This window comes from Daphnia magna, linkage group LG8, assembly GCF_020631705.1.
Source record: "Daphnia magna isolate NIES linkage group LG8, ASM2063170v1.1, whole genome shotgun sequence".
NCBI lineage: Eukaryota > Metazoa > Arthropoda > Branchiopoda > Diplostraca > Daphniidae > Daphnia > Daphnia magna.
In genome coordinates, this window is record NC_059189.1 from 8,444,633 (window position 1) to 8,471,487 (window position 26,855).

Genomic DNA, 26,855 nt, shown 5'->3' on the forward strand with positions numbered 1-26,855 from the left:
TTGTTGTTACTAAGGTAACGAGCGCAGCTCAGCTGGGCATATATATAGTTATTTCGCCGCTATGCTATATACTGCATTAGTCGGATTTTGTCGAATAGAAGGTGGCCGCTCCCGCTATATACACACACTATAGTTTGAGACCCATTACGTATAGTGGTGCTGCCTCATATATGTAGTCGCTGGATGTATTGTACACATGTGAGCGAGTGGCCCACCTCCGTACGGTGCGTGTGTGTTGTGCACGCAGTCTTCGGTATAGCCATCCACCAAAAAGAACGGATTGCATTGAGATTCCGGCGGACATCAATCCTCACATATTGCTTCACGTCTTTGTATGGTGGATGAGGCCGCTTGACCGAACCACACAACGGCTATGAAAACGAAAGGAAAAACGCAGGCAAAGAGAGAGAGACGAAGGAGGGCGAAAGGGGGAGGCAAGGGACGTTAAAGACGAATCGATAAAAGACCACCCACAAAATTAAAAATGGTGTGAATATCATTCCCCTGATATTTCAACGGGGTCTCATTCATTCACGTTAGTTTTGAACAATCAAAAATCATGCAATAGATTTCCCTACTTTGTTTTTTTTTGCCCGATATCGGATGCAGTAATTCTATGACTCATCGCGCCTAGTAGAACGCCTCCGGGGGCCGTAGGCTGTATAGCCCATCTCACCCCTTTGGATTTTTCATTTGTTGCAGGAAACTTTTTGTACAGTCGAATTCAAAATCTACCTGTCCTAATCAGCCAAACGGATAAAAGAATTTCGCGCTAAATTGAATTTTTTATTTAATTGTTTTAAACTATTGTCAAAAAATTGTTTTAAAGATCAATATTGATTGACTTATTGATTAAATCATAGAACACGGTTGGGGTAAGGTCTGAAGTGAGGAAAGAAAAAAAAAATCTGTTGCGCATTGTTACCGCTTCGGGTAGAATGGCGCTGTTTTCCAAGAGTCAGTGGGCGGAGCAAACCTTCGGAGAATTGAAGAACTCGTTTTACTTGGGTCTTTTCAGTCGGCCGTCAGCCTCAATCTCGTGCAGACGTCCTGTTGTCAGCGTTCGAATCGATTGAGAAGCATTAGAAGGAGAAACCGGAAAGAAAAAAGAAACGAAAGAAAGTATCGAACAATTGCTCTAATCTGTCGTGAATCTAGTGAGGAAAACGTTAGCTGCTGTCAGACATTTGACGGCGCGCGCGTGTGTGTGTGTGTCTGTGTGTGTGCGTGTGCGTTGAAAAACAACTATGGCTACCTAGTTGATTTGCATAGGGATTGTTTTCTTGTTTCGGCTCCAACACGGGCTTCCCTTTTTGGCGTGTATTTTGTTTATCCGTTTTGTTTGAGCGGTCACATCAGTGCTCGTTTTGTCGACGAATTGTGAACAAGTTGTCAGTCACAAGTAGACGGCGTTTTGTTTGTGTCTATGAACGCGTGTGTGCATGTTTGTTTAGCTCTCTACCTGCGCCCAGCAGCCCACGTTTTTCATTTTTTTTTTTTCTTAACTTTCCTTCTCTAAAGGAACAGGTAGTGACGTTGTGAGATCTAAATTACGCGCGTCCGTTTGTAACTCTGAACTTTGTATTTTGACGGCTGGGTTGGAATTGTTTTTGTTTTCTTGTTCGCCGATTCGACGCAACTCCGGCACGTTTCATGACGCAACGCGGATTCGCCTCTAAGCAGCGAGTGGCCGACTGATTATGCATCGAACTCATGTTGATGTTTTTGGCAAGAATCGTCAATCCACCACGTCCTGGCCGGTTAAGAGAATGGCGCCAACTTATCGATGCCACTGTTTCACGCCCACCGGATTACTTTATTGTCTTGTTGTCCTGCTTTTGCATCGGCCATCGTCATCTGTCGCCAACGGTAAGGTCACAACTCCCATCGTCTCTTTTACCTTTTTCTCGTTCAAAACCGTCTGGAGCGAGTTTGGGCAAAGTCTAACGCTGTTACAAAAACAACAACAACATCAAATAAAATGGCCTTGGATCATGAGGCCACAGCATCGTTTCGATCTTCTTTTATATTTTTTTCCTTCTTCTTCTTCTTCGATCTGTCCCGACATGTCCGAAGATACGATAGAGATACGTTTGCTCACCCCCCCTTTCAACCGTTAATGAGAAGCAAAGAAAGAAGAAGGAAAATAATCAAAAAAAAATGAGTGGAATCAAGACAGAAGAAAAAAAAAAAATAGAGATAAGAAATTAGGCCGTACTCCAATGATGGGCATGTGATGGGCCGGTCCTCCGAATCTTGACGTGAGACACATGTTCAATAATGATGGATCGATGGCTCGCAGCGTGTTGTGGCCATCTTTTTTCTTTTTCTTTTTTTTTTTTCTCTTACCTCCAAGTCACCACCCAGGTGCATCGTTTGAGCCTTTTCTTCTTCTCTTTGTTTCTTTCTTGCTTTTTGACTTGCCCGTTTGGGCATCAGGTAATTCCAACGTTTCCTCCGCATGATGGCTCGTTCGGAAAAATGGTTGCATAATCAATAGGCAATTACAGAGCGCAGGTATGTTTCTTTTTTCAAACGTTTCTGATTCCGTGAGACGTCAACACAGATAAACTTAAAAGTTTCTGATGGCTGGAAAAGAAAACAAAAAAGAAAGAAAAAAGAAAAAATCCAATTACTTAAAGCGGCGCCGTAAAGAGCGTCTTGATAATCCCGGTTATACAATGGCGACAATAACGACGTCAGCTACGTCTCGCTTCTCTTAACTGATGCCCTTCGTTAACAGTTTTTCTTTTTTTCTTGAAATCAGCGGCATCGATTCACTTGAATTTTTTGTTTTTTTTTGCCTGAAGAAGAAACACTCGAGTCGTTCACACGGTATACCCACGTCATCGATTGTTGACTCGCTGCTACGATCGTCTGTTTAAGTCAACGTATTTTTCCCCTTTTTCTTTCATTTACATTTGAAGATGGTTAGAGGCTGAGGCGATGGCTGTTTTGTTTACCTCAGCAACGCCTTCGCCGCTATCCCGGATCCTCCCTTAACCCACCGCCATAGAGACCTTAAGCCCACACCGACTTTTAAATGCATCTTTTCTTCTTCACGATGGCAAAAACTCTGGGATTTCACGTCGTTTCATCCCCCCCCGAAAACACAACAACGGGCAGAGAAAGAAATGGAATTAAAAACAACAACAAAAGACAAAAACCCATCCACATTTTGTGGGTGGCGAGGAGGGTATGCGTTTTGTGTGTGTGTGTGTGTGTGGAAGAAGGAACGTTTCCGGTCACGTCGAGTTGGTCCCGTTCGGGCCCGGTAGAGAGGAATAGGATGAGAAGACAAACAGTCAAAATAAGGCACGAGCGAGCAAATCAGTCTCTTCTTCCTCTTGTCTCTTTCGCCCTTCTTCGCTGTCTTGTCTTTGCTCTTATTCTTTTGCTTCTCAGCCACTTTTGCGCCGACATCTTTCACGCCGGGGCGCTGTTGCTCGCTGCTGCTGCTGCTGCCGCTGCCGCTGGCCGTGAACGTCGTTAGCTGACACGCGACATGGTCTTCTGCATCGGAGCCAAAGTGAAGAAGTCATTAAGAACCACACACCGGAGGATGGGTGGTAGACTTAAGACAAGGGAAACGATGGGCAAACGAAAAGGCAGAGCAGTTGGAAGCGAAAAGAGACGGACGAATCCATTGGCCGCGACCGCTTGGAATGTCAACAGCCGAAGTGAACTAACAACATGGAAGCGCTGCCACCCTCCGTCTCTTGCATTTCACTTTTTCTATTTGTCTTTTTATTCTTTTTTCTCTTTTCTTTTCTCGTTTTCTGCTCCTGTCTCCTTATATTCTCTCCCATTTCCACACTTCATATATATTAGGAGGCCAAGAAAGACGAAGCTTTCCGAAGCTGTTAAGCGAGTTGGGAATACAAAATATGTCTTATAGAGCCCTGGATACCCCACCACCACCCCCAACTTGATGTATGTCATTGCTATAATTTGTGGAGCCGTGCCCACCTTTAAACCGTAATACTGTCGTGACGGCTAAACCTAGGGCGACAAGCGTATAGAGAAACGGTCATCACTTTATGGCCGCAACGCTAAAACAAAAAAAAAAAATGCGACGTGGTTTCTTACTCTTTGGCACCGACTGAAACACGAACGGATAGCACGTCCATAATTTATCCTCAACAATTGGCACGTGAAGATGTGTGTGCCCTTTGTCTCTTTGTTTAAGGGCTCAAATCGAGACGTTGGCCTCCGTTATTCATTTGGCCCCAAACTAAATCTTTCCCGAAAATGAACTGTCGAACCGCCTGATTGCGAAAGAGTATATGGACGTTTCAGAAGCGTATGCTGATTTATTGCGAGGTGGATTTTGCCCCCCCCCCTCCCAGTGGTGAGCCGTGGCGTGAAAAAAGTAGGCGGGGTCTCTCTCAACTACATTCCCCTTTCAACTGTACAAATCGTTTGCATTTCAAATGCAAATACCGTAACCATGATACACGCACAACTCGAACCTCTTCATAGGAGGTCTCACAAAACAGCCGTCCATCCTTTTGTTTGCTTTTCTCTTGTTTGTTCTTTGCCATTTTTTTTTTTCATCTTCTTTCCTGTTGGAACATTTCGATGTTTTAAAATCGCTTTCGTATTAATCCTTTAGCTTCAAGAAAAGAAGGAAAAAAAATGTATGGGATCAACGTCAACCATTTATAGGGAAGGGGGGGGGGGAGGTATTGTTTTAATCATGTGTCGGCCGGATGGGCATGGTGTGACTTGACTACGCGACTGAATTATTCATCCGTATGGAACACGGAGAGCGTGTGAGAGTGAAGGGGAGAGAAATACATAACACAACAATATACAATGCATAAATAACTCCGTGAATAAATATGAACGACAGAAGAGTCTGAACAGCTGTTGGCTGCGAAGGGCATAGCTAATCGAACGCATACATGGGTGTAGTAGGCAAGACGCGTGTCTAATAGCAACAAGCAAAAAAATGAAATGAAATAAAAAAAAATGTCCTGAAAGACAAAAAAAAATAAATAAAAAATTGAGGGAGATGGCAGAGGTATTGGTCGATTCTCTCTTTTGTGCTGTGTGTGGTCGTGTAAAGGTTAACTGATTGCCGTAGCTTATTTCCATCCAACGGCCGCGTGGCACGCAATAATTAGCGTGCCACACATATAGGCGTACCGTTTCAAATAACAACAAGTTTCGTCGCGATGGTGACCGTTGACTTATCGTACTGCCCACGGGTTTTTTTTTGTGTTTTTCTAAAGGGGGGGGGGGGGTAGTCTAGGCAGGGGCTTCTAAATAAAATGGGTGGTGTCGTTAAAGAAGAAACAAAAGACAGAATTCCTTTGCCAATTTCGTATATTGTCATCGTTCAATTGGCCAGAGATTATATCGAGCCCCGCATCATCGACTTCATTTGGCGTATTCCTTTTGTCTTCCTGTGTCGTGCTGTCGCAAACAATAGCCAACAATCGATTTGTTTGAAAAAGGCATTCTAGAAATTGGCCCTTTTTATTTTTTTTATGATTTTTTCTTTTTAAATAGCCGATAAATGGAGGGCTCGTTCTAAAATGGGTTCACCACCAAAATGATTAGTCGTAAAACGAATGCCACAATAGCGGAGGTGTGCACTGCGAATACGACGTTTCCTCTGGCTGGCCGGACAAAGAAACCCAAAACGGCCGACTCTGCAGTAATGGGGCGCAAGTAGCCGCACTGATTTTCTGTCCTGGATTCACTGAAAATTGACAGTTAACCAGTTTTTAGAGGAAGTGCATTTAAGCGCCGACCGCGTCTGACATGGATTCGATCATTTCGTCATTCAATTCCTATCACGCCTTTGACTTTGCCGCATCTCTCGCGTACAAGAAAAACCAAAAAACCAAAAAATTATTCTTACGATTCAAATAGAACCTCTTTCTTGTCTTGATTCGACTTCCAGGTTCGCAGGGGTGTCGACGCGGTGTGTGTTTACACACGTCAGTGGCGTCGATTTCACTCGCATCGTGGGCTACAAAAGCCGGAAAGTGGGAAACGCAAAGTCGACTGGAGAAAAACGTTCTAATTGCAGAGTGTAGTAGTTGGTGTCATCGATTCATTTACGTAGATGCAACTGAGCGCGTCATCTCGAAACGATCGATCCGCTCGGTTCACCCGCCTCCCTACACACACACACACGCACACACAGAAAAGCACAATGTCTGCACGTAACGTGCGTGTACGTCCGCCTTGGAGGGGACTCTTCTTGCACTCTTTTTTTTTTCCTCTCTCCACGAAGACGTGGATGCAGCTGATGCGAGATCATGGCCGGCGTCTTTTGTCGTGTTCGATCAGATCGATACAGTGGCATGAAGCGTTTCACCTAGACCCGACACTCGAATGCCCCCAACAAAGCACAAGAACATGACGTGTATGGTACATTGCAACTGCAGATGCGTTTGCCTTGGGATGTATACAGTGCAGGTGGCCGCGATCGTTCAACACCCTCTTTACGGTTCAATACGTTTAATTTTTTTTTTTTTGGTTACCTAGGACGTCCTTTACTGAATTGCTTCATTAAAATAAAAAAAAAGCAACTGGTTTTCTTTTTTATGATTATAATAGCGAGCAAACCAACTTTTTAAAAAAAGGTGTCTGTAAACGTATATGGCCATTTTTCAGGTCGGAAAGAGACGGGGGGGCAAAAGAGAAAAAGAAAGAAAAAAGAGAGCAACAACCACACGGGTGTAGGAAGAAAAATGTGTATAGCGGTCATACACTAAGAGCAAATGACCGTAGAAACTGACAATACGAAAGACCCTTTTTGTATCACGGAATGCGCAACCGAAGTAACGCACTAAAAAAAGAAAATGTAAAAAAAAAAATAATAATAATAATAATAAAAAGGAATCCAACACAAAGTGTGTCTTTTACATTTTTGTGTGTATGCGTGTGTGTAGAAGAGAAAGAAAAGAGGAAAAAAAAGACTAGAAAGTGAAGAGGTTCTTTTGACATTTTTTCGTTTCTATATGAACCGAGGCCCAATGGCCCATGATGTTGAACAAGGTTGGGCGCGGACAATAAAGGTCACAGAGAAGCGCAAGTTGTTCAGGTAACGAGGGCTAGAAACTCGTATTTCTCTCGAGTGTTGTGTGTCTCGAATAGAAGGACACATCAGACACGCACAAAAAAAAAAAAACGAAAAAAAAAAAGAAGAAAGAAGATGGAAAGAAGAAACGACTCTCCCGCTGGCCGAAATCCAGCAAAGCAATACGCATTGTATATGCTGGTTCTCTTTCAACCCGCCCAAAATCCTCGATTCTCACCTGGGAACTCTATTGAATCTATTACCAGTTATTATTATGGATTCATTCTTTTTCCTTGCCTAGTCCCCTTTCCAATAGGAGGAAAAGGGGGGGGGGGGATAAGGGCCGAAAAGTGCCATCCTTGTGGAACGAATGATCATCTCCAATGGCTGAGATTTATTTTATTTTATTATTTTTTTTGTGAATCATTCGACCGATATTTGCCACATTGGACTATGGGACGATGGAATAAACCGCCGTCTCGCATCTACGGCTAAGGGGTGGAGGCGATTGGGAAATCGATGACGACATGGGAGTCGCCACACACATACACGTAGTATATACTTTATATATATATATGTATAAATATACGCGTAGAGATAGACACACACACACGCAACATCATCCTAGCGAAGCCAACGTTTGCTGCTCGGCTGTCATCGTGATGAATGAAGTCAGTTGGGACTCTTTTTTTTTATATGTGTGTGTGTGTGTGTGAGAGAGACTTGGTGGGGTGCAGTGAAAAGGGGAGGGTTCATCATCCAGCGTAGTGGTGTGTATAGTAGAGTGCCACAGCAGATGTTTCACTTTGGTAATATATACTTTATATATATAATATAAAGTATATAAATAGTCCAAGTCCAAGTTTGCCAGTGTAGCTGCGTTTTTCGACTATTGGTGTATTGAGTCACCGGTCTGTTGTAGTTCGGTCTCTTTTGTCAAATCGATAGGTCGGTCCTTGGCTTCTGAAGGGTTTTTTTCCTGCCTCGTATATTTTTTATTCAATTCCATTACCAATTGAATGCTGAAGTCGTAAAGTAGAAAAATAAAATCGAAAAAGGAAAGAAAACTAACAAATTGAACGACCTTTCATTCGTTCTTCATCCAATTGCATTCAGGTAGTTTGGAAGAATAATAAAAGAAGAAAAGAAAAAGTTGTTTATCTTTTTTTATTACGTAATACTCTGTCGTTCAATCAAGTAAAAAAAAACAAAAATGGCCATTATCCAGATGAAAGAAAGTGAAAATCCATCTCCATTTGGTCACGTGAGCGTTTCACGCGCTGGCGCGTTCGTGTCGAATTCATCCACTCGTTGAGCGATTCAAGTGGCATAATCAAATATAATCAACTTTTTTGTGTTTTTTTTTTCCTTTTTTTCGTATTTGATTCATGTCCGATGGATTATTACATTGGCGTGCGTGCACAGGCGTGATGCGATCTGCGCGCATAACGGAACACCCGACGGACATGACGGTAGCGCGCAACGATCCCGTGACGCTCAAATGCTCAGCTGACGGCATTCCGGCGCCGACGATCGAATGGTACCGCGACGGCGAGCTCATCATCAGCTCGAACAGCAACGGCCACAAGAGCGGCGGCAACAGCCATCGGGTCATGCTTCCAGGTGGCGATCTCTTTTTCTTCCGCGTCGTCCACGGTCGGAAGGAGAGCGACGCCGGCGTCTATTGGTGTTTGGCTCGCAACCCGCAAGGCTCGTCTCGATCACGCAATGCTACCCTCACCGTCGCTTGTAAGTCATTTTTCTCTCTCTCTCTCTTTTTTTGTTTTTCAATTTATCTTTTGTTTGTTTTTGTCTTTTGGGCTTGTCGGGCAATTACCGTATTTCAACGATACCATGGGAAATGCTGGCACCGTTTGTTTTGTTTGTTTTTTCTCTTTCGTCCATCTCTCGCCCATCTCTCGGCCGTCTGGGACGGCTATTATTATTTCTCACGACGGTGCACGAGTTGTAGTTTTTCTTGATTCGGTTGCACGTTTGGCGTCGTCCACAAGACACGTATCGTATTTATTTATTTTTTTGATTATTCTTTTTCTCTCGACCGGTCAGACTTGAAACAGGAAGTTGCATACTCACAATGTTTGAGATTGCTTTGAAGTTACTCGTCCGTTTTTTTTGGTTTTAAGAAGTCGATCTGATGAAGCTCGTCTTCTCCGTTGCACACAGACACACACACAAGAAGTGCAACAACAAAATAAAAATGAAATAAATAGAAAATAAAATGAACGGTCAGCGCTCGTTAGTTAGTCGAACGCTGAAGCGGAACGACTTTTAATGGCCATTCGTATGGGGCCAATGACTGTGACGACAGTCGGCCAGCCCGGAAAATAAAGAAACGTTGGCCTGCGAGATTCGAAAAAAAAAAAAAAATTCAAAGAAAAAGTCAAAGAAAAAAGAGGAAAAGTTAAATATGAAATTCAAATGAATAAATAACGACGTTTTTCTTTGGAGATAACGGCGCAGAGAAGATTGCTGATGGAAAACGCTTCTGTTCGTGTTTCCCATTGGCCGGCGGTTGCTTCTTCACCGATGGAATGAACACATTGACGCCACGATGCGGCCACACCAACAAAACAAAAATGGGAATCCCTGGGTAGCAACGGATGAGTACTTCAATAAAACGCCGATAAACTCTTGGTCCGTTTTTTTTTTTTTAGTTTTTTTTATTTTTTGTTATTAAAGAGCAACAAAAGGCATTTTAAAAAAGGCCGCCAATCGAGAGATTTCTACGACCGATGGAATATGTTCCATTCATTGTGAATATTGTTTCGAGGCCGGTGCGTTCGCCACTAATGCTAGGATACATTAGACGAAAGCGGTTCTATTTCATTCGTTTTTTTTTTCTAAATCGACGGCGCTCGACGTTCATGCGGGAAAAAGAAGGGGGGTGAGGGAGGCCGTTAAACGAGCAAGTCAAAAAGAATTAAGAGGAAGCATCAAGTCTTGTGTATTAATGCGCGTTCAGCACGAGCGTCCACATGATTTCTGTGAAGAAAAATAAAAAGAAAAAAAACGTAATATTTATGTCGGCGGCCCATTAAAGATCAGTGACCGCAGGGGGACAGGTGTGCGTAACGTGTGAAATAGCTAGGCGATTTATTTGTGCCTCTTTAATGCGAGTTTTTTGTGTGTGTGTGTGTGTGATGGGATGGACCGTTGCTAGAAATGAGTTCTTGATCATATGCCGGGCAATTAGATTTCCACCGTAAGAGGAAAAAAAAAAATTAAATCGTCTTTTCAGAAAAAAGAGGAAGGGGAGCAATGAGAGGGAAAAGATGCGCCCCACCGATTCCAGGTGAGAAAAATAAAAAAAAAATTCTCCGGTTTCTCTGTCGGTTCCACTGCATAGACTCGTCACGCCTCTTAAATCTTCTTACATGACCACCCTCCACCCGCCCTCTTGGTGCTTATCTATTTTTATTTTTATTTTTTATTTGAAGAAGGGTTCCGCAATTGCGTAGGCTCCGTTTTTGAATTTTTTTTTTAAAGGCTTTTGCAATACAAGTCCATTTAGGTTGGTGGAGTGGTGGACTGTTTTTTTTTATTTATTTATTTATTTTTTTTTGTGGGAAATGTTTGCGTGAGTTTCCTGGTTTTTGGAATTCTGCATAGAGAAGGGGGGGAAAAATAAAAAATCTGTTTATAAAATCAACACCGTCAATGCGTCCATGTTATTTTATTTTTTCCCTCTTCGCCTGTCGCGCTTGAATGTTATTTAAAAGACAATAAAAAAGGAGGACAAGGTATTTGATTGTTATCGGCCTTAAACGGTAAACGGGCTTGTAGAAATGGAGGAGGAAACTAAACGAGGCGGCAACGTTGAGGGTGTTGAAGAGAAGAAAAAAAAAGAATTTTTTTTTTTTTTTTTTTTTAAAGGGCCAACAGAGAAAATCTTGATGATGACCTGGTGGTGCCCGTTTCGGTTGCAAATCATCGGGATCTTCCTCCTTTGTCCCCCCCCCCCTTTTTTTCTTATACTTTAGAGTTTGTTTTTTCCCCTTGTCGTTTCTCCCCCTCTGGTTTGGCTTCACGAAAATGCCCGACGCAATAAGCGATAAGACTCACACGAGTCGGTAAGGTCCTTTTATTTTTGTTGTTTTTGTTTTTGGGGGTCTATCTTTGGTTCTGTGGCCGCTCTTTTGTTGAGTGTGTGTCAGCGCCCTCCACCTACTGCCGCGTCTAATTTGAATGAAAGAGTTATGCAAGGCAGGGGCCAAACAACTTGGCCCTCTATATCGTTTCGACAACTGCCGCTATTCTTTCATGCCTTTTTTTTGTTTTGTTTCTTTCTGTGACCTCTTCCTCTTTTCTGTTTTTTTGTTTTTTTGTTTTTTGATTATCGTGGCCTATCACGACCGATGACGGCAAAAGGGGAAAACATCCGTCGAGACAAGACATTCATCATACAGAAGAGGAATGAAGCGATTCGAGGAAAACAAAAACAGTTGAAAATGATTGGAATGGTTGGGTATTTAAAAAAACAACAAATCCTCCATCGTCGCCCATTTTTTTTTTTTCACCTTCGTCTATCATTAGATTTTCGACCGCCGACATTCATCAACTTACCTGTCCCTGAGACCTACGATTACAAATAGTTTTTTTTTTTTATAATTCCCGCCCCTATCAAAGTCTCTTTTCTTTTCTTTTCGTTAGAAATTGAACTGTCGATAATGGCACACACAATTCACGTTAGATGGCGATAGAAAGGTATACTTAATAGAGTTACGTTCAAGTGGGAGATGAAGATTCGGGATACGAGTCTTACTGGGGAAAAAAACAACAAAAAAAGCGAAACTTTATGGCGCACGTGGCTCATTGCCGTTTGCGTGTACCGACGATATAAAAAAAAAAAAAAAAACTTTATTTATTTATTTTTTTCTGATTTCTCGAGAAAAAAAAGGGGAAAAAATCCAACTGGATTCGAGACCAGTTTTCTTTTTCTGGCTTTGGCGCTAAATCGACTTAGCCCGACCGACTGTTTTGTTGATGTAAGTTTCGTGCCGCAGGGATTGCTTGTCATCCGCTAGCCCCCTCTCGCTGTGTGCGCGCGTGTGTGCGCGTATACAGCGAACAGCAATCATCTCGTCAAGGAGAAGAAAGAGGTGTCTGCGAAACGTGATCATCAAAAAGGACGATGAGGCGGTCGGGGCTGTCAGCCTGTTGTGACACGACGTTCGTCCTCCCTTTTTTTTTCTTTTCTTTTTTCTGGCTTCGCTTGGGTGTAGCTGCGCGCGTGCGCTCACTGCACGCGGTGCGAATATTATGTGTAGTACCTGACGATGTAGTACACGTCGCTGATGGGCACGATATACCTTCGCCTTAATTGGCCGCCCAACTCCCCCCATCGCCTTTAGAAAAAGAAAAAAAAAAAAAACCCTTTTAGTGCGCTCGACAGAGATCAAAGGTGGTTGAGAAGGTTCAACTTCTACCAATTTACGCTTTGAAGCATGAGTGTCAGGTTTGTCAATGTAAAAAAAAGAAAAAATCAAAACGAGATTGACGGCCAGCAAAGAAAGTTTGCCCGTTGGTTTTCAAATGGGCGGTCGAAGGGTTGCCCACAGCCGTTAGATTGATAGACGAAGGTAATGCAATTTTTATTTTTTCGCATTGACGTAGTAATTGGCTTATGTCAGGAAATCATTGAAAAAAAAAAAAAACAGACAAGGAACGTATTTGAATGTGAAAATGAGAAGGCCATTTTAGAGTGAACTAGTTTTCGTCTTTGGAGAAGTCCAGGCGCGCGCACGCGTAGTACCGAACAGCTGGTCGCTGCTGGCTGTTTGTTTCCGACTCTCTCTGTTCTATAAGCCTTGCACAGCGGCAGTCCAACATGATATCACCAGCCGGGAATCATTTGAAAAAAGAAAAGAAAATAATGGTGAGGGTTGGGGGGGCGAACAAGGGAGTGAATTGGCCAGCTCCCCGAAATGTGGCCCATAGTTTGTTGTAGGCGATTTTCGGTTTTTCCTTGACGACTTTAGGCCGCGTCCTTGGTCTGTCCGGCCCCTTCTGTTTGCCCGATGAATAATTGATGCGACCGAGCTGACGCCCTGATTGTTTGGGGTTTGCAGATTGCAATAACCCCCTCGCTCTATAGGATATTCCATCGTATTGTGGACAGACCAAAGAGAGTGGGGCCGACTATAAACAGTGGCACGCGATGATGATGATGCTGATTGCAAAGCTGCATGCGGAATGAATGGATTTTGTCAAGCTCGTATACATTGGTCGCATCATTCGGCATTGGATGTATCGAAACTGTTGCGTTCAACATGTCGCATCGATCGGCCAACTGTCCAAGAAGTTGGAACCAATCGATTGTCTACACTCTTCGCCAGTGAATAGGGACGGGATGGCCATTCCGTTTCTCTATAAGGTAGTAATGGTCGTATATACGTAGGCAGTCAAACATGTCGGAAGGATTGGCTAAATGAATTTTCTAGTTGCTTGTTGGCACGTGCGTCGCATTTGAGCCCATAAATAATCACAAATAGGACGGCGCCGTCCAATTGATGGCTAATAAACATCACTTTTATCGGCTAATCCTAAAACATATAGAAACAAATCAATTGCATTCCAAAAATAAAAACTGCAATTGAATGCGTCCCCCGTCCCCCCGTCCCCCGCGTCCCTCATCAGCGTTTCTTGTGTTAGCGCTAAATCAGTTGGCTCTTTTGACGCATCAATTGCATGGTAAATCCTGTTTTATGGCGGAATATGAAGAAGGAAACGAACACGTATTTCACGCGCCGGCCCCCTCCGTGTTTGATGACGTAAGAGTCAAAACGGCCGAAAAGACTTGTGTGTGTGATACGATATACAATCTCAGCTTTGACTTTTTTGTTTCTTTCTTTTTATCGTCTCCTTAATCTTTCGTCTTTAGTTGGCGTTTGATTGCCACACGACGTTTTAAGGAGCAAAGGAATGAAACATTTCATATCGAAAATGCTTAGGCCGCTCTTTATTGTTCTCTTCCCAGTCTCTCGTCGTCGTTGTTTTGTCATTTTTTATTTCCTTGTTTTTTTTTTTTTTCTTTTTCTTTTTCTTTTCCCCTTGTTTAATGACCTATCGAATGACTTTTCTTTAAGGATGTGATGTTTTGATTGGGGAAAAGGTCGTTTTCGACCCGGTCGGAACGGCGTTATTTGAGAGTCAAATCGATGGCCATTCTGCCAAGAAAATGGGGTTTTTGTGTGTGTGTGTGTGTGTGTGTGTGTGCAGATGTGAAGACAAGATACATCACTGGGCGATCGAAATCGATAAAGATTTATCGGCTCGATGAGAAGCCAACGCGCTGTGTCTTTCGTTTTTGTGTCTTGTACCTTGGGACATTTGTTTAAAAGTGAGACGACTTTGTTGTCCCGACGAGAAACCTTTTCGTTCATGTTTTCTTTTGCAACATTTCTCAGTGGGACCTTTTTCTTTACTTTTTCCTTTTTTATTTTCCCTTTCTCGTTTAAGAGTTTTTGTTTCCTTTCGAAACGAGCGAAATAAAACAAAGCAGCTGTAACGTAAATGGACAGGTGCGTGTCCGTCAACTGTAAAGACTTTTGGGTAAATATGCTCATTGAAAATATAGGTCGCTTAGCTTATTGCCGGCCCCTGTTTGTAGAACTGATGGAAAGGCCCCAGCAGTGACGATAGTGTTCCACCCAATACTTTTTGGTCCCTTTTCTTTTTTCTCTCTTTTCTTGTAGGCCTATTACCTCTTACCTCCTACAGTGAGAGGAAGGAAGACATTAAAACGAAACAGGCCCTAAGAAGAAAAAAAGGGAAAAAGAAAATTGTAGACGAAACGCCAAAGAAGGAAAGAATAAGTACCAAAGTCAAAAGAAGATTGGAGAGAGACACCCCCCGAAGTGAAGTCAATAACGGCTGTTAATTGTCTAGAGTCTTTCGTCTTGGAAATAAGAACGGCTTTTTATTTTATTATTATTTTATTTTTTTTTTAGAGACCCCCTTCTCCCCCCCTCTTTGGTGAACGGACTCGACCCATTAACACCCGTCATTTTGTCGGGAAACATTTTCGAGCGCAAATGACGGCGATTTGCCACGTCCAAGAAAGTGGAGAACCGATTTTTTTTTTTTTGGCCATCCGATGCCAAACGATCGGCCATGAAGGGTTGATTTTTTTTTTTAATTTTTATTATTAGAGTGTGTTCACGCACGTTTCTGCCGCCACGGCGACGGAATGCCCAGTCAATACAGATGTGTATATACCCCCGCTAGGTATATATGACGTTGGCGCTAATGGTTCTCAACGTCAACTCATCAGCCCCAACGTCCTATATATCGCCGTATAACGTTGTTAGAAAGAGACTGGATTAGGAGAGGCTCGGACTTGAAACACTCGTTAACTGATATACTCGGATCATCAAAGGAGCTTAGCATTTTTTTTTTTTTTCAGCCGAAAAAAAAATAATGTTTGAAGTTTTATTACGTTTGTCTTTTCGCACACTCTTGTTAATTGCCCAGTTGTTGGCGGCCGGATATCTTTCATCTCCGATTCTATCATGTAGACGCAGTTGTCTTGTTTATATACCAGCTGCGAGGATAGAGAGCTGGTAAGAAAAAAAAAAAAAAAAAAGGAAATGTATAGAAGATAGTGCATATTTAGGGGCAGACTAGTACGTCTATATGGTTTATATAGTCTGCGTTGTATTATTATTATATTTTTTTATTTTTTGTTGGGGGTTTTTTGCGCTGGAATGAAAAGCCGTCGTCAGCCCACATGTGCACGTTTACCATCCACACACACACACACACACACACACACAGGCACATAAACATAAACAGATAGATGGTGTACAAGTAGACATAATGGAATAGGAATGGAACAGAAGTATGTACGCACACGCGCGTATTTATACACAAACAGAAAAAAATAAAGGAAGGAAAAATATAAAGGGAATAACATAAGAGGCCACATAATGAAGGTAATCATCCATTCTACTCCCGTTTTTTCTTCTTATTTTTTCTTCTTCTTCTTTTCGTTCGTTCTCTTTCATCGCTCTCGTCCGTCTTGACTGCACAAGTTGCCAGGCACACGATGTCACGACGGACACAATGGCGCTTCCAAGTTTTGTTGTTGTTGGACGGATCGATAATTAATGTCCGAGACGCTCCTTTGTTGCTATTTTCTTTCGTTCCGCTTCGCTATATTTGCTTTTTATTTGTCTTCACTCACTCACGACTCGTGTGTAATGGATGTGAAATTTCGCTTCCAGAACAGAAAAGGACGCATTCGGATTTAGATGGCGGAGGTCAGGTTTAAAAACCCCCCAAAAAATGGGTGTTTTTTTTTTCCAGACGGAGCGCTTTGATGTCGTTCCAAAGTCCTTGCGGTGGCAAGGGTGAAAGCCGTCGCGGCGTCGGCGGCGACAGTGTCCCAGATGCGAGAGATGGGGCTGACTAGCCTAGGAAAAAGAAATAACGTTGAGCGACGGATTATAGACCCCAAGACACACCGTCTAGTAGCCGGACGTATTTCGTCTTATATGGACAACCTAATTTGTCATTGTCTGGATGAGAGCCAGTTCCGCCGACAGACGTCGCCCCTTTGCCGTCTTTTTTTTTTTTTAAATTATTATTGTTATTATTTTTTGCCCACTCGTGGCCGACGTGCGTCGCCAGTTTTTTGGGGTTTTTTTTTTTTCAAGCCTCGTAGATTCTTTTTTTTTGCCGTGTTCTGACCCAATCTCGCGCACCGAGAAAACGAAGAACATCGTCTAATGCGATTAAACAGAGAACTGGCCCATGATGGATGGGGCTGACGCTGATGAAGAGCTTCTCCTTCCCTGTTGATTGTGAAACCTCTTTGACTGCCAGCTCACGCAGGATATCCTCATTCAAAATACTTTAAAAATCTTGTCAAATATAGTACACATTTCTTTTCTTTTCTTTTCTTTGGCTAAAGAAAGCGTCGTTGAAGGGCTGCTGGACGATGATCTTGTGCGTTGTTGAAGCAACAAAGACGTGTCAGGGGAATAATAGAGAACTTGACTCATGCGTCCTTATATCTAGACGATTACGTTTCGCTATGTCTGGCTCGTGACAAATGCTTAAATTGCTATACGTGTGTGTGTGTATGTGTGTGTACGTACGTAGAGCGCAGAAGACGAAACAAATGTTTGGGCATTAAGCAACAAAAGGGTATCGGCATGGTGGCATTGAAAAAGAAGACCTCCGCTTGTGAGTTAGTATTCAGCCGTTTCACTTTGAAATGCCATGTTTTTATCTTTTTCCCAATAAAACGTGTCCATTTGATGGATTTTCGGACCCATTAGAGAGTTATATTGCCAGCTGGGTCATTCTGTTTGAAGCTTCGCCATTTACTTCCCTTCTTTTCTCTTTTTTTGTTCAAGATTTCTTGTATTACATCAAGGGCATATGGGGTCGCCTCCTACCAGCTGGTGGCTGCATTTTTCGTTTTGTGGCGCGTTCTTTCTCTTTTTTTATTTTTTTCCTCATCTCTTTCGATATCTTATCTTTCGCCGGTCAGAGTCTAATTAACAGTATGAGAACGACCGAACACATGGGAGTTGGGCGGCAATTGTGACCTGGGCTGACAAAATACCTTTCATTGGGCCGCAGTGGCTCCTCTCACATGACTTCATGAGAGACAGAGAGGGGTTTTTATTTTAAAAGATAAACAACTATATGTTTTTGCCTTTTTTTTTTCTTCTATTTTTCTATCTATTTCCTATTTTTATCTGGTGTTCAATTGAAGAGACATTTGGTTTTTCGTTATCTTTCTCGCTTTCTTCTCGTCCCTTTTTTGGCTCGTTCGTCTTTTGCTGGCCATCTACTCTCCTTGCCTCAGGTTCAGGTATATTCGATAAGACGGCCATGATTTATTACCGCCTCATTTCAGAACTATGGGGGGAAAAAAAAGAAAAAAAAAAGAAGGCAGGCTTAGATTAGAATCGTCGTACATCAACCTTCATTGAATTTCTACTTAGAAACGGACCATAACCATGACATAGGCTGATGTGTTGGATCAACACAACGACCAACATGTTTCCTTTCTTATTATTTATTTTTTTTTTCCGTCTCCCCTTTTGGGATTCTCGGTCTTGTTTTTTGTTGTATATTTTCCTTTTGAAAAAGGAGATGGATCGTTCATCTACCTTTAGACTCGTCCGTTTTTAGACTTGTAGCTTCGGCGACAGTCGAACATCCCACGAAGGAGGCAGTGCGCCAGCATTGCAGCTGCAAGTTGTCGTTTATAATAATGAGCGGCCCAAACTGAAGAGGTTGTTGCCTCGATAATAGCCAATTGACGATGTGACTGCTTCCACTCTGAAGACGTGTCGCATATATTTTTTTTTAATTTTTTTTTATTGTGTGTGTGAACCCTCAACGCGACCGTCTTTTCTTCTCCCGTCCTTTTATTTTACGATCCACAGCAGTCACATCCCCTCCCCACCACCACCACCACCACCAAAAGTAATTTCAGTTGATGATAAGTACGGCGTTTTGACGACAAAGTTTTTTTTTTTGCTAATGTTTTCATCATTGGCCTGCGATTTTATTTTCTCCCTCATCTTCGACAAAAAAAAAAAAGGCGATCCATCGGATGGGAAAAAGGCAGCGAACCGCGAACGGGGGGGGTAGGGGGTGTTCCACACCCTTCCATGATTTTCGGAATTTGGATGGCTTAGCCGCCGGATCGTGGCAACACCAACCTATCACCGTATCAAGTACAGCCCATACATCCGTCGCATGTACTATATACTGTAAAGCACTCTGCGCTGTCGAAACAGCTGCTATGTTTCGATAAATATGACTGCAGGACCCCACAGAGGATGGCCATACGTCGTCGTAAATATCAACCCCAAAACGGAGTGGCCTCCCCTGCCTCTCTCTCTAATACCGAACGCCATGCTCGTTTTGTCGCTTTTATTTTAATGACATCGGCTAAAGGGGTGGCGAGAGAACTGACTCCGGGTGTCGTTTCGATATATATATATATATGTGTGTTGTGTGTTGTGTGTGTGTGACGGGCTGATGATGATTACCAGCAGAAAGCGGACGGAGCGTATTACACGACGTCTTCAGCTGTGCTATCATAGCAGAGGATCAAAAGAACATGGAACAAACAAAATGGATCGTTAAAAGAGTCAAGTCAATATTCTTTCCCTCCTCCCCCTCCCCCTTTTTTTTTTTAGTTCCAAGGGAATCTTATTTCGGTGGATGTAGTACAATGTGTGCATCATTGCACACTCTGTTAGAAATAGTCATTCCTTACTTGATTTGGAGCTTTGGCTTTTATGAATATCTCTTTCCCTTTTCCTTTCCTTCCCCCCTCCCCTATTTTTCCCTGACAAAATGAAGGACTTTTAGTTAATTAATAGTCGTTTAATCAAGACGTTTAATCAGCTGTACATTGAATCGTCTTTTATGTTATTTTATCTCTAAAAAACAAAAAAAAAAAAAAACACTGGTTAACTTTAACTGGAATTGTGTCTCTCTTTTTCAACGAAATTATGATTAGATTTGCATCCGGAATTTCGAACGGTTCCCTTGGCCACACGCGGCATTCTTGGCGAGCCGACGACGTTGGAGTGTGAACCGCCACGCGGCCATCCCGAACCGCAGGTGCGCTGGAAGAAAAACGGCCAGTCGATGGACCTTGCCGTTGGACAGCATCGGGATCACTCCGCCAGGTAAAACATTTTTTGTTTTCTTTTTGTTTTTGTTTTTTCAAGTTGCATAGAAAGCCACTTTCAAATTCTCACATTACTCGAACGACATGCAAGTATCACTACACATATCTGAAAGTCTGATGCGCCATTGGTGTTAATAGTATTGTTACGTGATTTAATTATTATTTATTCATTTTTGTGTGTGTGTATGTGTGTGTGTGTTTGTTGTGGTTACTGAGATGGGCGCGCTGTAACTAAACACCGTGCGCCTGGCTCGGTTTCGCCTGAAAGTTTTTGAGTGCGGATAGCTTTGCACCGGATGTGGTCCATGTTTGGTTATTCATTTTTTTCCCTTTTTTTTTTTCGTTTTTATACGAAACGATCCACGTGAGCTTTCTCTTATGTAAAAATCATAGGGAAAAAAATAAATGAGAAAAAAAAAGGGGTTCCCATGGCGTACGAAAAATAGGAAATTCTCTATAGTGTTTCACCTATGCGAACCGAAGCTGAAGTGTGGAGCCGTGGCCACAGTTTTTTTTTGTTTTTTGTTTTTAGCTGGTCCTGTATATGATCGAGTCTTTGGATTACATTTTCCTCTTTTCTCAGGGAAATTTATTAATATGCGGTCATCCGCAGCCACGATTTCTTCTTTCGCGTTATCTCTTATTGTTTTGCCTTTTTTGTTCTGTTTTTTTTATTCTACATAGACACTATCAAAATGAATTCAAATTTCATTGTTTTTTTTGCTGCTTGTCGTCTCATTTTGTTCAAACGTGTTATCGAGCGAACACAAAGAAATCGAAACAGTTAAGCGAAGAAAGTCGTTCAGCGACCCGTCGGCATCTTTACACAAACTCGTTCGCCTTTTTTTTTTTTATTATTATTATTTTTTTTTGTTTTGTTTTGAATTCCAAACAGGGAAAACCAGATCCTAATCTATTTTAGTATGTGTGTGTACACGCTGGCACGGCTCCGTCAAAATGACCATGATAAAAAAAAAAGAAAAAAAAAACAAAATAGAACAACCAAGATACTAATTTCAAACAGTGAAATATAAGATTGTCTTTCTTAAGTTTTTGTTTAGATTACAGTTAGAAAGAAAAAAAAGCGAAAAAATCAGTTGTTTTTTTTTGCTATTCATTCAATCAGTTGACTATCGATAGGTATAAGGCACACCAATCAACGTCTTCAACCGTCAGCATCGCTATTATATTTTTGAAAATATTGATTTTGTGTATTTTCTTTTTCAGAATTCGGATGGACGAGAGCGGCAATTTGATATTCGCCAAACTGATGTCATCGGACGAGGGACGGTACCAATGCTCGGCTCAGAATGTTGTGGCAACGCGGGAGACTGTGGCTGTCCTGTTATCGGTTCACGGTATGTTGATATGCCTTTCATACCCCTCTAGGGCGACATCCGTCTTCCGCCCCCCTTCAGCCAAAGTTGCTATCAGATTCATCCATCCGTACATTTCTACCGTCTCGGTGTATCGATCCGTCTATTGATCTTTTCCACGCACACACACACACAGAGACACACACACACACCCAAAAATACTCTTCTTCTCCCTATAAATGCCAACCCCCCACGGATCAAGGAGAAAGAAGGGTGCGGTGGAAGGGGGGGGGGGTGGTTCACTTCCAGCGTTCCATGCTCTAGTGGAAGAAATATTGAATGATGTCAGATGAGTCAAATTGGATTCCTCATATTTCAATAATAATAGTAGTGTTCTGTGTATACGTTTGGTCGGGATCTCCTGATGCCGTCAGATACTTCCCGCTACTGCTAATGCATACGAGCGGAATTGATGGAGGTCCACGTCAATTCAATCTTTTGAACTCCCGACTGCGAACGCCGGATGACACTACACAAGGATATTGAATCCCTAGGCTAAATAAAATAATAAAAAATAAATAAAAGGCCCGGGAAATTTCCTCTTGTATTTGAAAATTGACGAAAGCCCTCTTTCTTGTTCTGCATACATGCATTCAAACGTTGTTTGCCGTCACCCTTTGATTCATATTTGATTTTTCTTTTGTTGTCTTTCTTTGTTCTATTTTCTTCCCACCCCCCTCTGTCTCTCTCTCTCTCTCATCACTCCGTCATCACTCCGTCATCTATCGCGAATGGCGCCTTTAGTCCGGCCGGTGATCTTGCGTCCACCCCAGGACACAACGGCTCTACTAGGCGGGGACGTGACACTCGAATGCGGCGTGACGGGGGATCCACCGCCACACGTCGAGTGGCGCCGACAGGATGGAGCCAAAATACCTACCGGTAGGATACGGCCAGCGTCCAACGACCAAAGCCGGACTAGTTTGAGGCTGGAGCGTTTGGTGGCATCCGACGCTGGCCGATACGTTTGCGAGGTCGAGAACGCGGTGGGATCGAGCTCGGCTTCAGCTCAACTCTCTATATTAATTCCGGTATGCATCATGTTTTTTAATTATACTATTCATGTTTCATGTGCTCATCAGAGATTGAATTGTTGAATTGGTTTACATTTGCGCTCTGACTATGTGTGTTTGCTGTCTGCGAAACTACAGCCGACGTGGAATAGCAGCGCCGGACTGAGCAGCAGCGGGCAGGCCTTTTTGCCGCGCGAAATTCGCGGCTTCCTGGAACAAAGTATTTTCCTGGACTGTCCCGTTCACGGATCACCGCCGCCGCTCGTCTTTTGGCAGAGGGAAGGACAGGGCCGCGACGGAGGTGCTTCTCACGCCGAACTCTTCACGTCCGACTCGTCCGCTCCCAGTGGCAGGTGGAATGTGTTCCGCAACGGAACGCTAGTCATCAACCGACTGCGGCGCGAAGACGCTGGCGGCTTGTGGTGCGGTGCCGTCAGCGAGGCGGGCGGCCTGGTGGCTCGTACCCGGCTGGAGATCATCACCGTCTCTGCACCCCCGCCGCCCGTCATCGAAGTCGGTCCGGCCAATCAGACTTTGCCGCTCGGCTCGCCTGCCTCGCTGGCGTGCAGCACGACGGAGCCCGGCAGCCAGAACCTGCCGCTGCGCTGGTGGAAGGATGGCGCCCCGCTGGCCCTGTCTGTCCGCATGACGCAATCCGGCGAAACGGGCACGCTGCGCATTGAGGACCTCCAACCGTCCGACTCTGGAGTCTACACTTGCTGGATTGGAACGGGCGAACGAGCCGCAGCCTGGACGGCCTCACTCGTCGTGGCCAGTCAGAGCCATTCAAACGTGGCGTTTTCGCGCAGTCCGAGTGACCCCATGGCTTTGCCCGGTTCGCCTTCGCAGCCACGTCTGCTTCACAAGTCGTCCAGCTCGTTGACGGTCGGATGGCAGAGTGGGTCCAGAATGGGAGCGTCGCCTCTTCTCGGCTACACTGTCGAAATATTTAGCAGCGGTGAATCTGATTCAAATATAGACGTTGCTCAGAGCTGGACGTGGGCTGGACCGACGGTTCCGATCAAACGGAGCTGGCGGATAGTCACCCGCCGCCTGAAGGCCGACCAGCTAGTGTTGACAGACTTACAGCCAAGTACCTCTTACGCGGTGCTTGTCAGGGCAGAGAATTCACACGGGCTTTCGCTTCCCAGTCCAGCTTCGCCTTGGTTTACTACCCTGCCGTCGGGTGGCTCTAGCGGTGGCATCCAGGACTTGGAGGAAGGCCGGCAACGTCTTTCGTCTTCTCTTGCGTGGCTCCGACTCGAGCCCGTCCGCCCGCTCAACGCCACTGCTGTCCGCTTGAGTTGGCGATGGCTAGATGGCGCTGATGGCAATGAGCCGGCGGAATCGGCTTTCGAAGGCATTCACATTTGGTACCGGCCCGTCCGCTACTCCGGCAATGAAGAAGACGAGATCCATGACAGATCGTCAGCTTCCATGCTGCCTACTTTCCGGATGGCCACTGTGACCCAACCGGCCGTATCCAGCGCAACGTACACGCTTACTAATTTGCTACCGTCGACACGCTACCTCTTCTTCCTGGTGCCGTTTTACCGCAACATCGACGGTCGCCCATCCAACAGCCAAACTTTGATGACGTTAGAAGCCGGTAAGCGGATCAATCGGTGCACTTTGGAGTACACTTATTGATAATGGATGTCCTGCTCTGTTCATGACGACTGATGTTTGACCTTATTTAATTTCGAATTATGTAGCCCCCGAAGGACCTCCGCGTGATTTGATAGTACGACAGTTGAATTCCAGTAGCTGTTTAGTCAAATGGACGGAGCCATTACATAACCAACGCAATGGAGTCATAACTGGATATCAAGTAAACATAATAATAATTATTTTTTTAAATTAATGAATTAATTTTTTTCTTATGAAAATGTAATTGCCACAAAAGACTGATTTCTTTTTCCTCGTTTGTGTTTCTCCATCATTTCAGATCTACGTGTTTATGGACGATTCAGAAACTTTATTGGCTAACATGACATTGCCGCCGACTCCGACTTCGGTCATCATTGGCAACCTGGTGGCCGGATCGTCTTATGCCATCCGAGCAGCTGCGTGGACTTTGGCCGGTGTAGGACCTGCTTCCGATCCAGCATCGTTCAGCATGGAAGTACTTAGTTTCCAGCAACACCCGCAAGTTCCAGCTGTCCACGACGACTTGGACAGCGATATTGACGATGCGTACACGCACTTCGACACCCGCGGCCGTCTAGCGCCCAGCGGCGGAGTGGCAACCCAGGTGGTGAAAGAAACGTGGTTCATTCTCGCCATCGGCGGGGTCCTCCTGGCCACGCTGTGTCTCCTGGTGGCCGCGTTGGTCATCCGCCGTCGATGGGTCCGCAACAAGGCCATTTCCTCTGTCCAAAAAGTCGAATTGGGAGGTGGAACCGACGGCAACCTGCTCCATAGCGTCTGCAGCGGGAGTGGAGGTACCCGCGATCTGCTCTGGTCACGCGGCTGGCATTCGAGCACCAACGGTACCCACCACCCGTCACGATCGGGCACCGTTTCGGCGTCGCAGAAAGAGGCCGAACTGGAAGCGCAAGCCTCGCTACTACCCCAGCAGCCGCAACAGTACGGAAGCAGCGGTATAGCTCCGCCAGAGTATGCCGAGCTTCTCAATCAGCACAGTTCGCAGCAACACCAGTCGGATCAGAGTCAACTGAGCCTCAGCTCTTTCCTTCCTCGACGCAATAATACGAGCATGATGCTGATGCAGGCCCAGATGCAGGCCCCGCCTTCTGCCTACGCCACGACGACGTTGGTCAACCCATCGGTGCGGGGACAGCAATTGCACGGCCCCTATTCGGGGAAGTCTTCGGGGGATTCGAGCAGCGGTAGTTACATTGTTGAACACCAGGATCGTAATGGCTGCGGCAGTAGAAACAGCAACAACAACAGCCATCACAGTCGCAAAAATAGCAACGGATTTCTGTCCAACGGCAGTGGCCATCAGCAGCAGCGGATGCCCAACTGGGCAGAGCTGTTGCCTCCTCCACCGAGACATCCGCCTCCGCCTAGTCCGGCACCGAATAGCGATCGCTCCGTGTCCACTTCCAAAGATGTAAATACTAATTAATATCAGATTTTTTTATTTATTTTTTTTTATTTGTTTTGTTCTTCATTTTCCTAATGCCACAATATTTTAATTGGGACGATTTTAGGGATCTCTTCCACTTCCGACGTCTATCAAACCTTCATTGAAATTCAATTCTGCTAATCCCAGTCCGGCGATGTCGAAGCGCAGTGCTCCCGTCGGATCGACATCGAGCACGTTCAAACCGCCATCGCCGATGTATCATGGCGGTGTCGATGAGGAAACGGTGCCGAACGGCAACCGCAATCAGATATCCCGCAACGCGCGGAACAAACTAACAAAATCGCCAGCGCAGAGATCTGCAGGATGCCACACGGAAATGGAACATGCAGCAGCGAAAGGATATCCAGATTCTGGATCCGAGCGCAATTTCACTCAGGGCAGCTACACAGCGCCGATGAATTATCAGTCGAATCCGTTGGAGAATATGACGACCGATTGGGACGATGATGTCGACGACTACAGCCGCAGCATCAGCTGTGGCAACGGGGCGGATTACAGTCAGGGTGACGACAGCCATTCTGATGGCGACGACGTGGCCTCTTCTGTTTACGACAACAGCCCCGTCGTGTACCGGCCACCTTGTGGCAAACCACCGTCGCAGGCGGCAGCTCCTCTGCCTCGTCGGAAACAATTGACTTTGACTTGATGATGTGCTGGGCATCTCCGTCCACCATCCGGTCTACTAGTCAGCACTGCGAAATCTTGCTACAATACAAGTATACCAGATAATTGTCGCCTCCTGTCGGATTTTATAGGACTATACATTTGAAACTTTTTTTTGTTTGATCTACTTGATATTTTCAATTCGATGAATTTTGTCAGCCCCCCTCTCTTAATGATTATTCAGTTTGCGTTGCAGAATATTGTGCTCGAAAAATGCGGCGGAGTGAAATGATAAATATCGGATACAAATAAATAATAATAATCATAAAACTGAAAAAAAAAAAAATTAATGATAATGCAAAATGCCGCTGGTCTGTGATAATACCATCAACATTTTTTGTTTGTTTGTTCTTGCTCTACTTCATTTTCATCCGTCGTCTATATTTGCATATCCTTTCCCCTTGCAAGCCAATGTTTTATACCTTAACGGGGCACTTGACCAGGAAGCGACTACTCCACCGTGTCTATCTCCATTTCGTTTTGTAAGCATCCAGCCGAACTTCCTAAAACAACACGTCTAAGGAGAGACGGAATAAAGTCCATCGGCCATACAAGCACAGCACATATCTCACCCCACATTTTGAGCTCATGCCACTCGATAGGTTTACATAGAAAAAACCACATCGCCACTGAATGTTTGTGTCAAAATTAAGTGTATATTTTCATTTATTATTATTATCATTTTTTTTTGTGCTGTGCATACGTGTACAGTAATGTTCCTGTGTTCAACTGGTTCCAATCATAAGTCTTGCGTGTTATTTTACATCATTGGATATGGATCTATACGTTGAATGTCGTAACGTTCTTTGTTTTTTTCATCACAAAACTACAATGAATGTAGTTTATATATATATAAATATATATATTTGCAGTATACCTGTATTATTTTCTTCCCTGTCTGAATACCGTTTCATTGTCACACGTATTTCCTGCCAATGGAGAATACAAACTATGGCCCTTA

At 44.1% G+C, this 26,855-nt stretch overlaps 1 protein-coding gene across 1 annotated transcript; it reads left to right on the top strand.

Annotated features, from left to right (window-relative positions):
• The first annotated feature begins 1,003 nt into the window (after window positions 1-1,003).
• On the top strand, window positions 1,004-26,855 carry LOC116929676 (roundabout homolog 1). The gene is made up of 9 exons (XM_032936979.2): window positions 1,004-1,869; window positions 8,465-8,788; window positions 19,554-19,725; window positions 20,955-21,085; window positions 21,848-22,134; window positions 22,255-23,725; window positions 23,832-23,947; window positions 24,065-25,195; window positions 25,296-26,855. The coding sequence occupies exons 1-9, from the start codon at window positions 1,701-1,703 to the stop codon at window positions 25,875-25,877; spliced, it is 4,383 nt and encodes a 1,460-aa protein (XP_032792870.2). The 5' UTR covers window positions 1,004-1,700; the 3' UTR covers window positions 25,878-26,855.

Coding starts and splice junctions, on each gene's coding strand:
- LOC116929676 (XM_032936979.2), top strand. CDS start 1,701: ATGCATCGAACTCATGTTGATGTTTTTGGCAAGAATCGTCAATCCACC. Junction 8,789..19,553: donor TGCTACCCTCACCGTCGCTT/GTAAGTCATTTT, acceptor AATTATGATTAG/ATTTGCATCCGGAATTTCGA. Junction 19,726..20,954: donor CATCGGGATCACTCCGCCAG/GTAAAACATTTT, acceptor TTTCTTTTTCAG/AATTCGGATGGACGAGAGCG.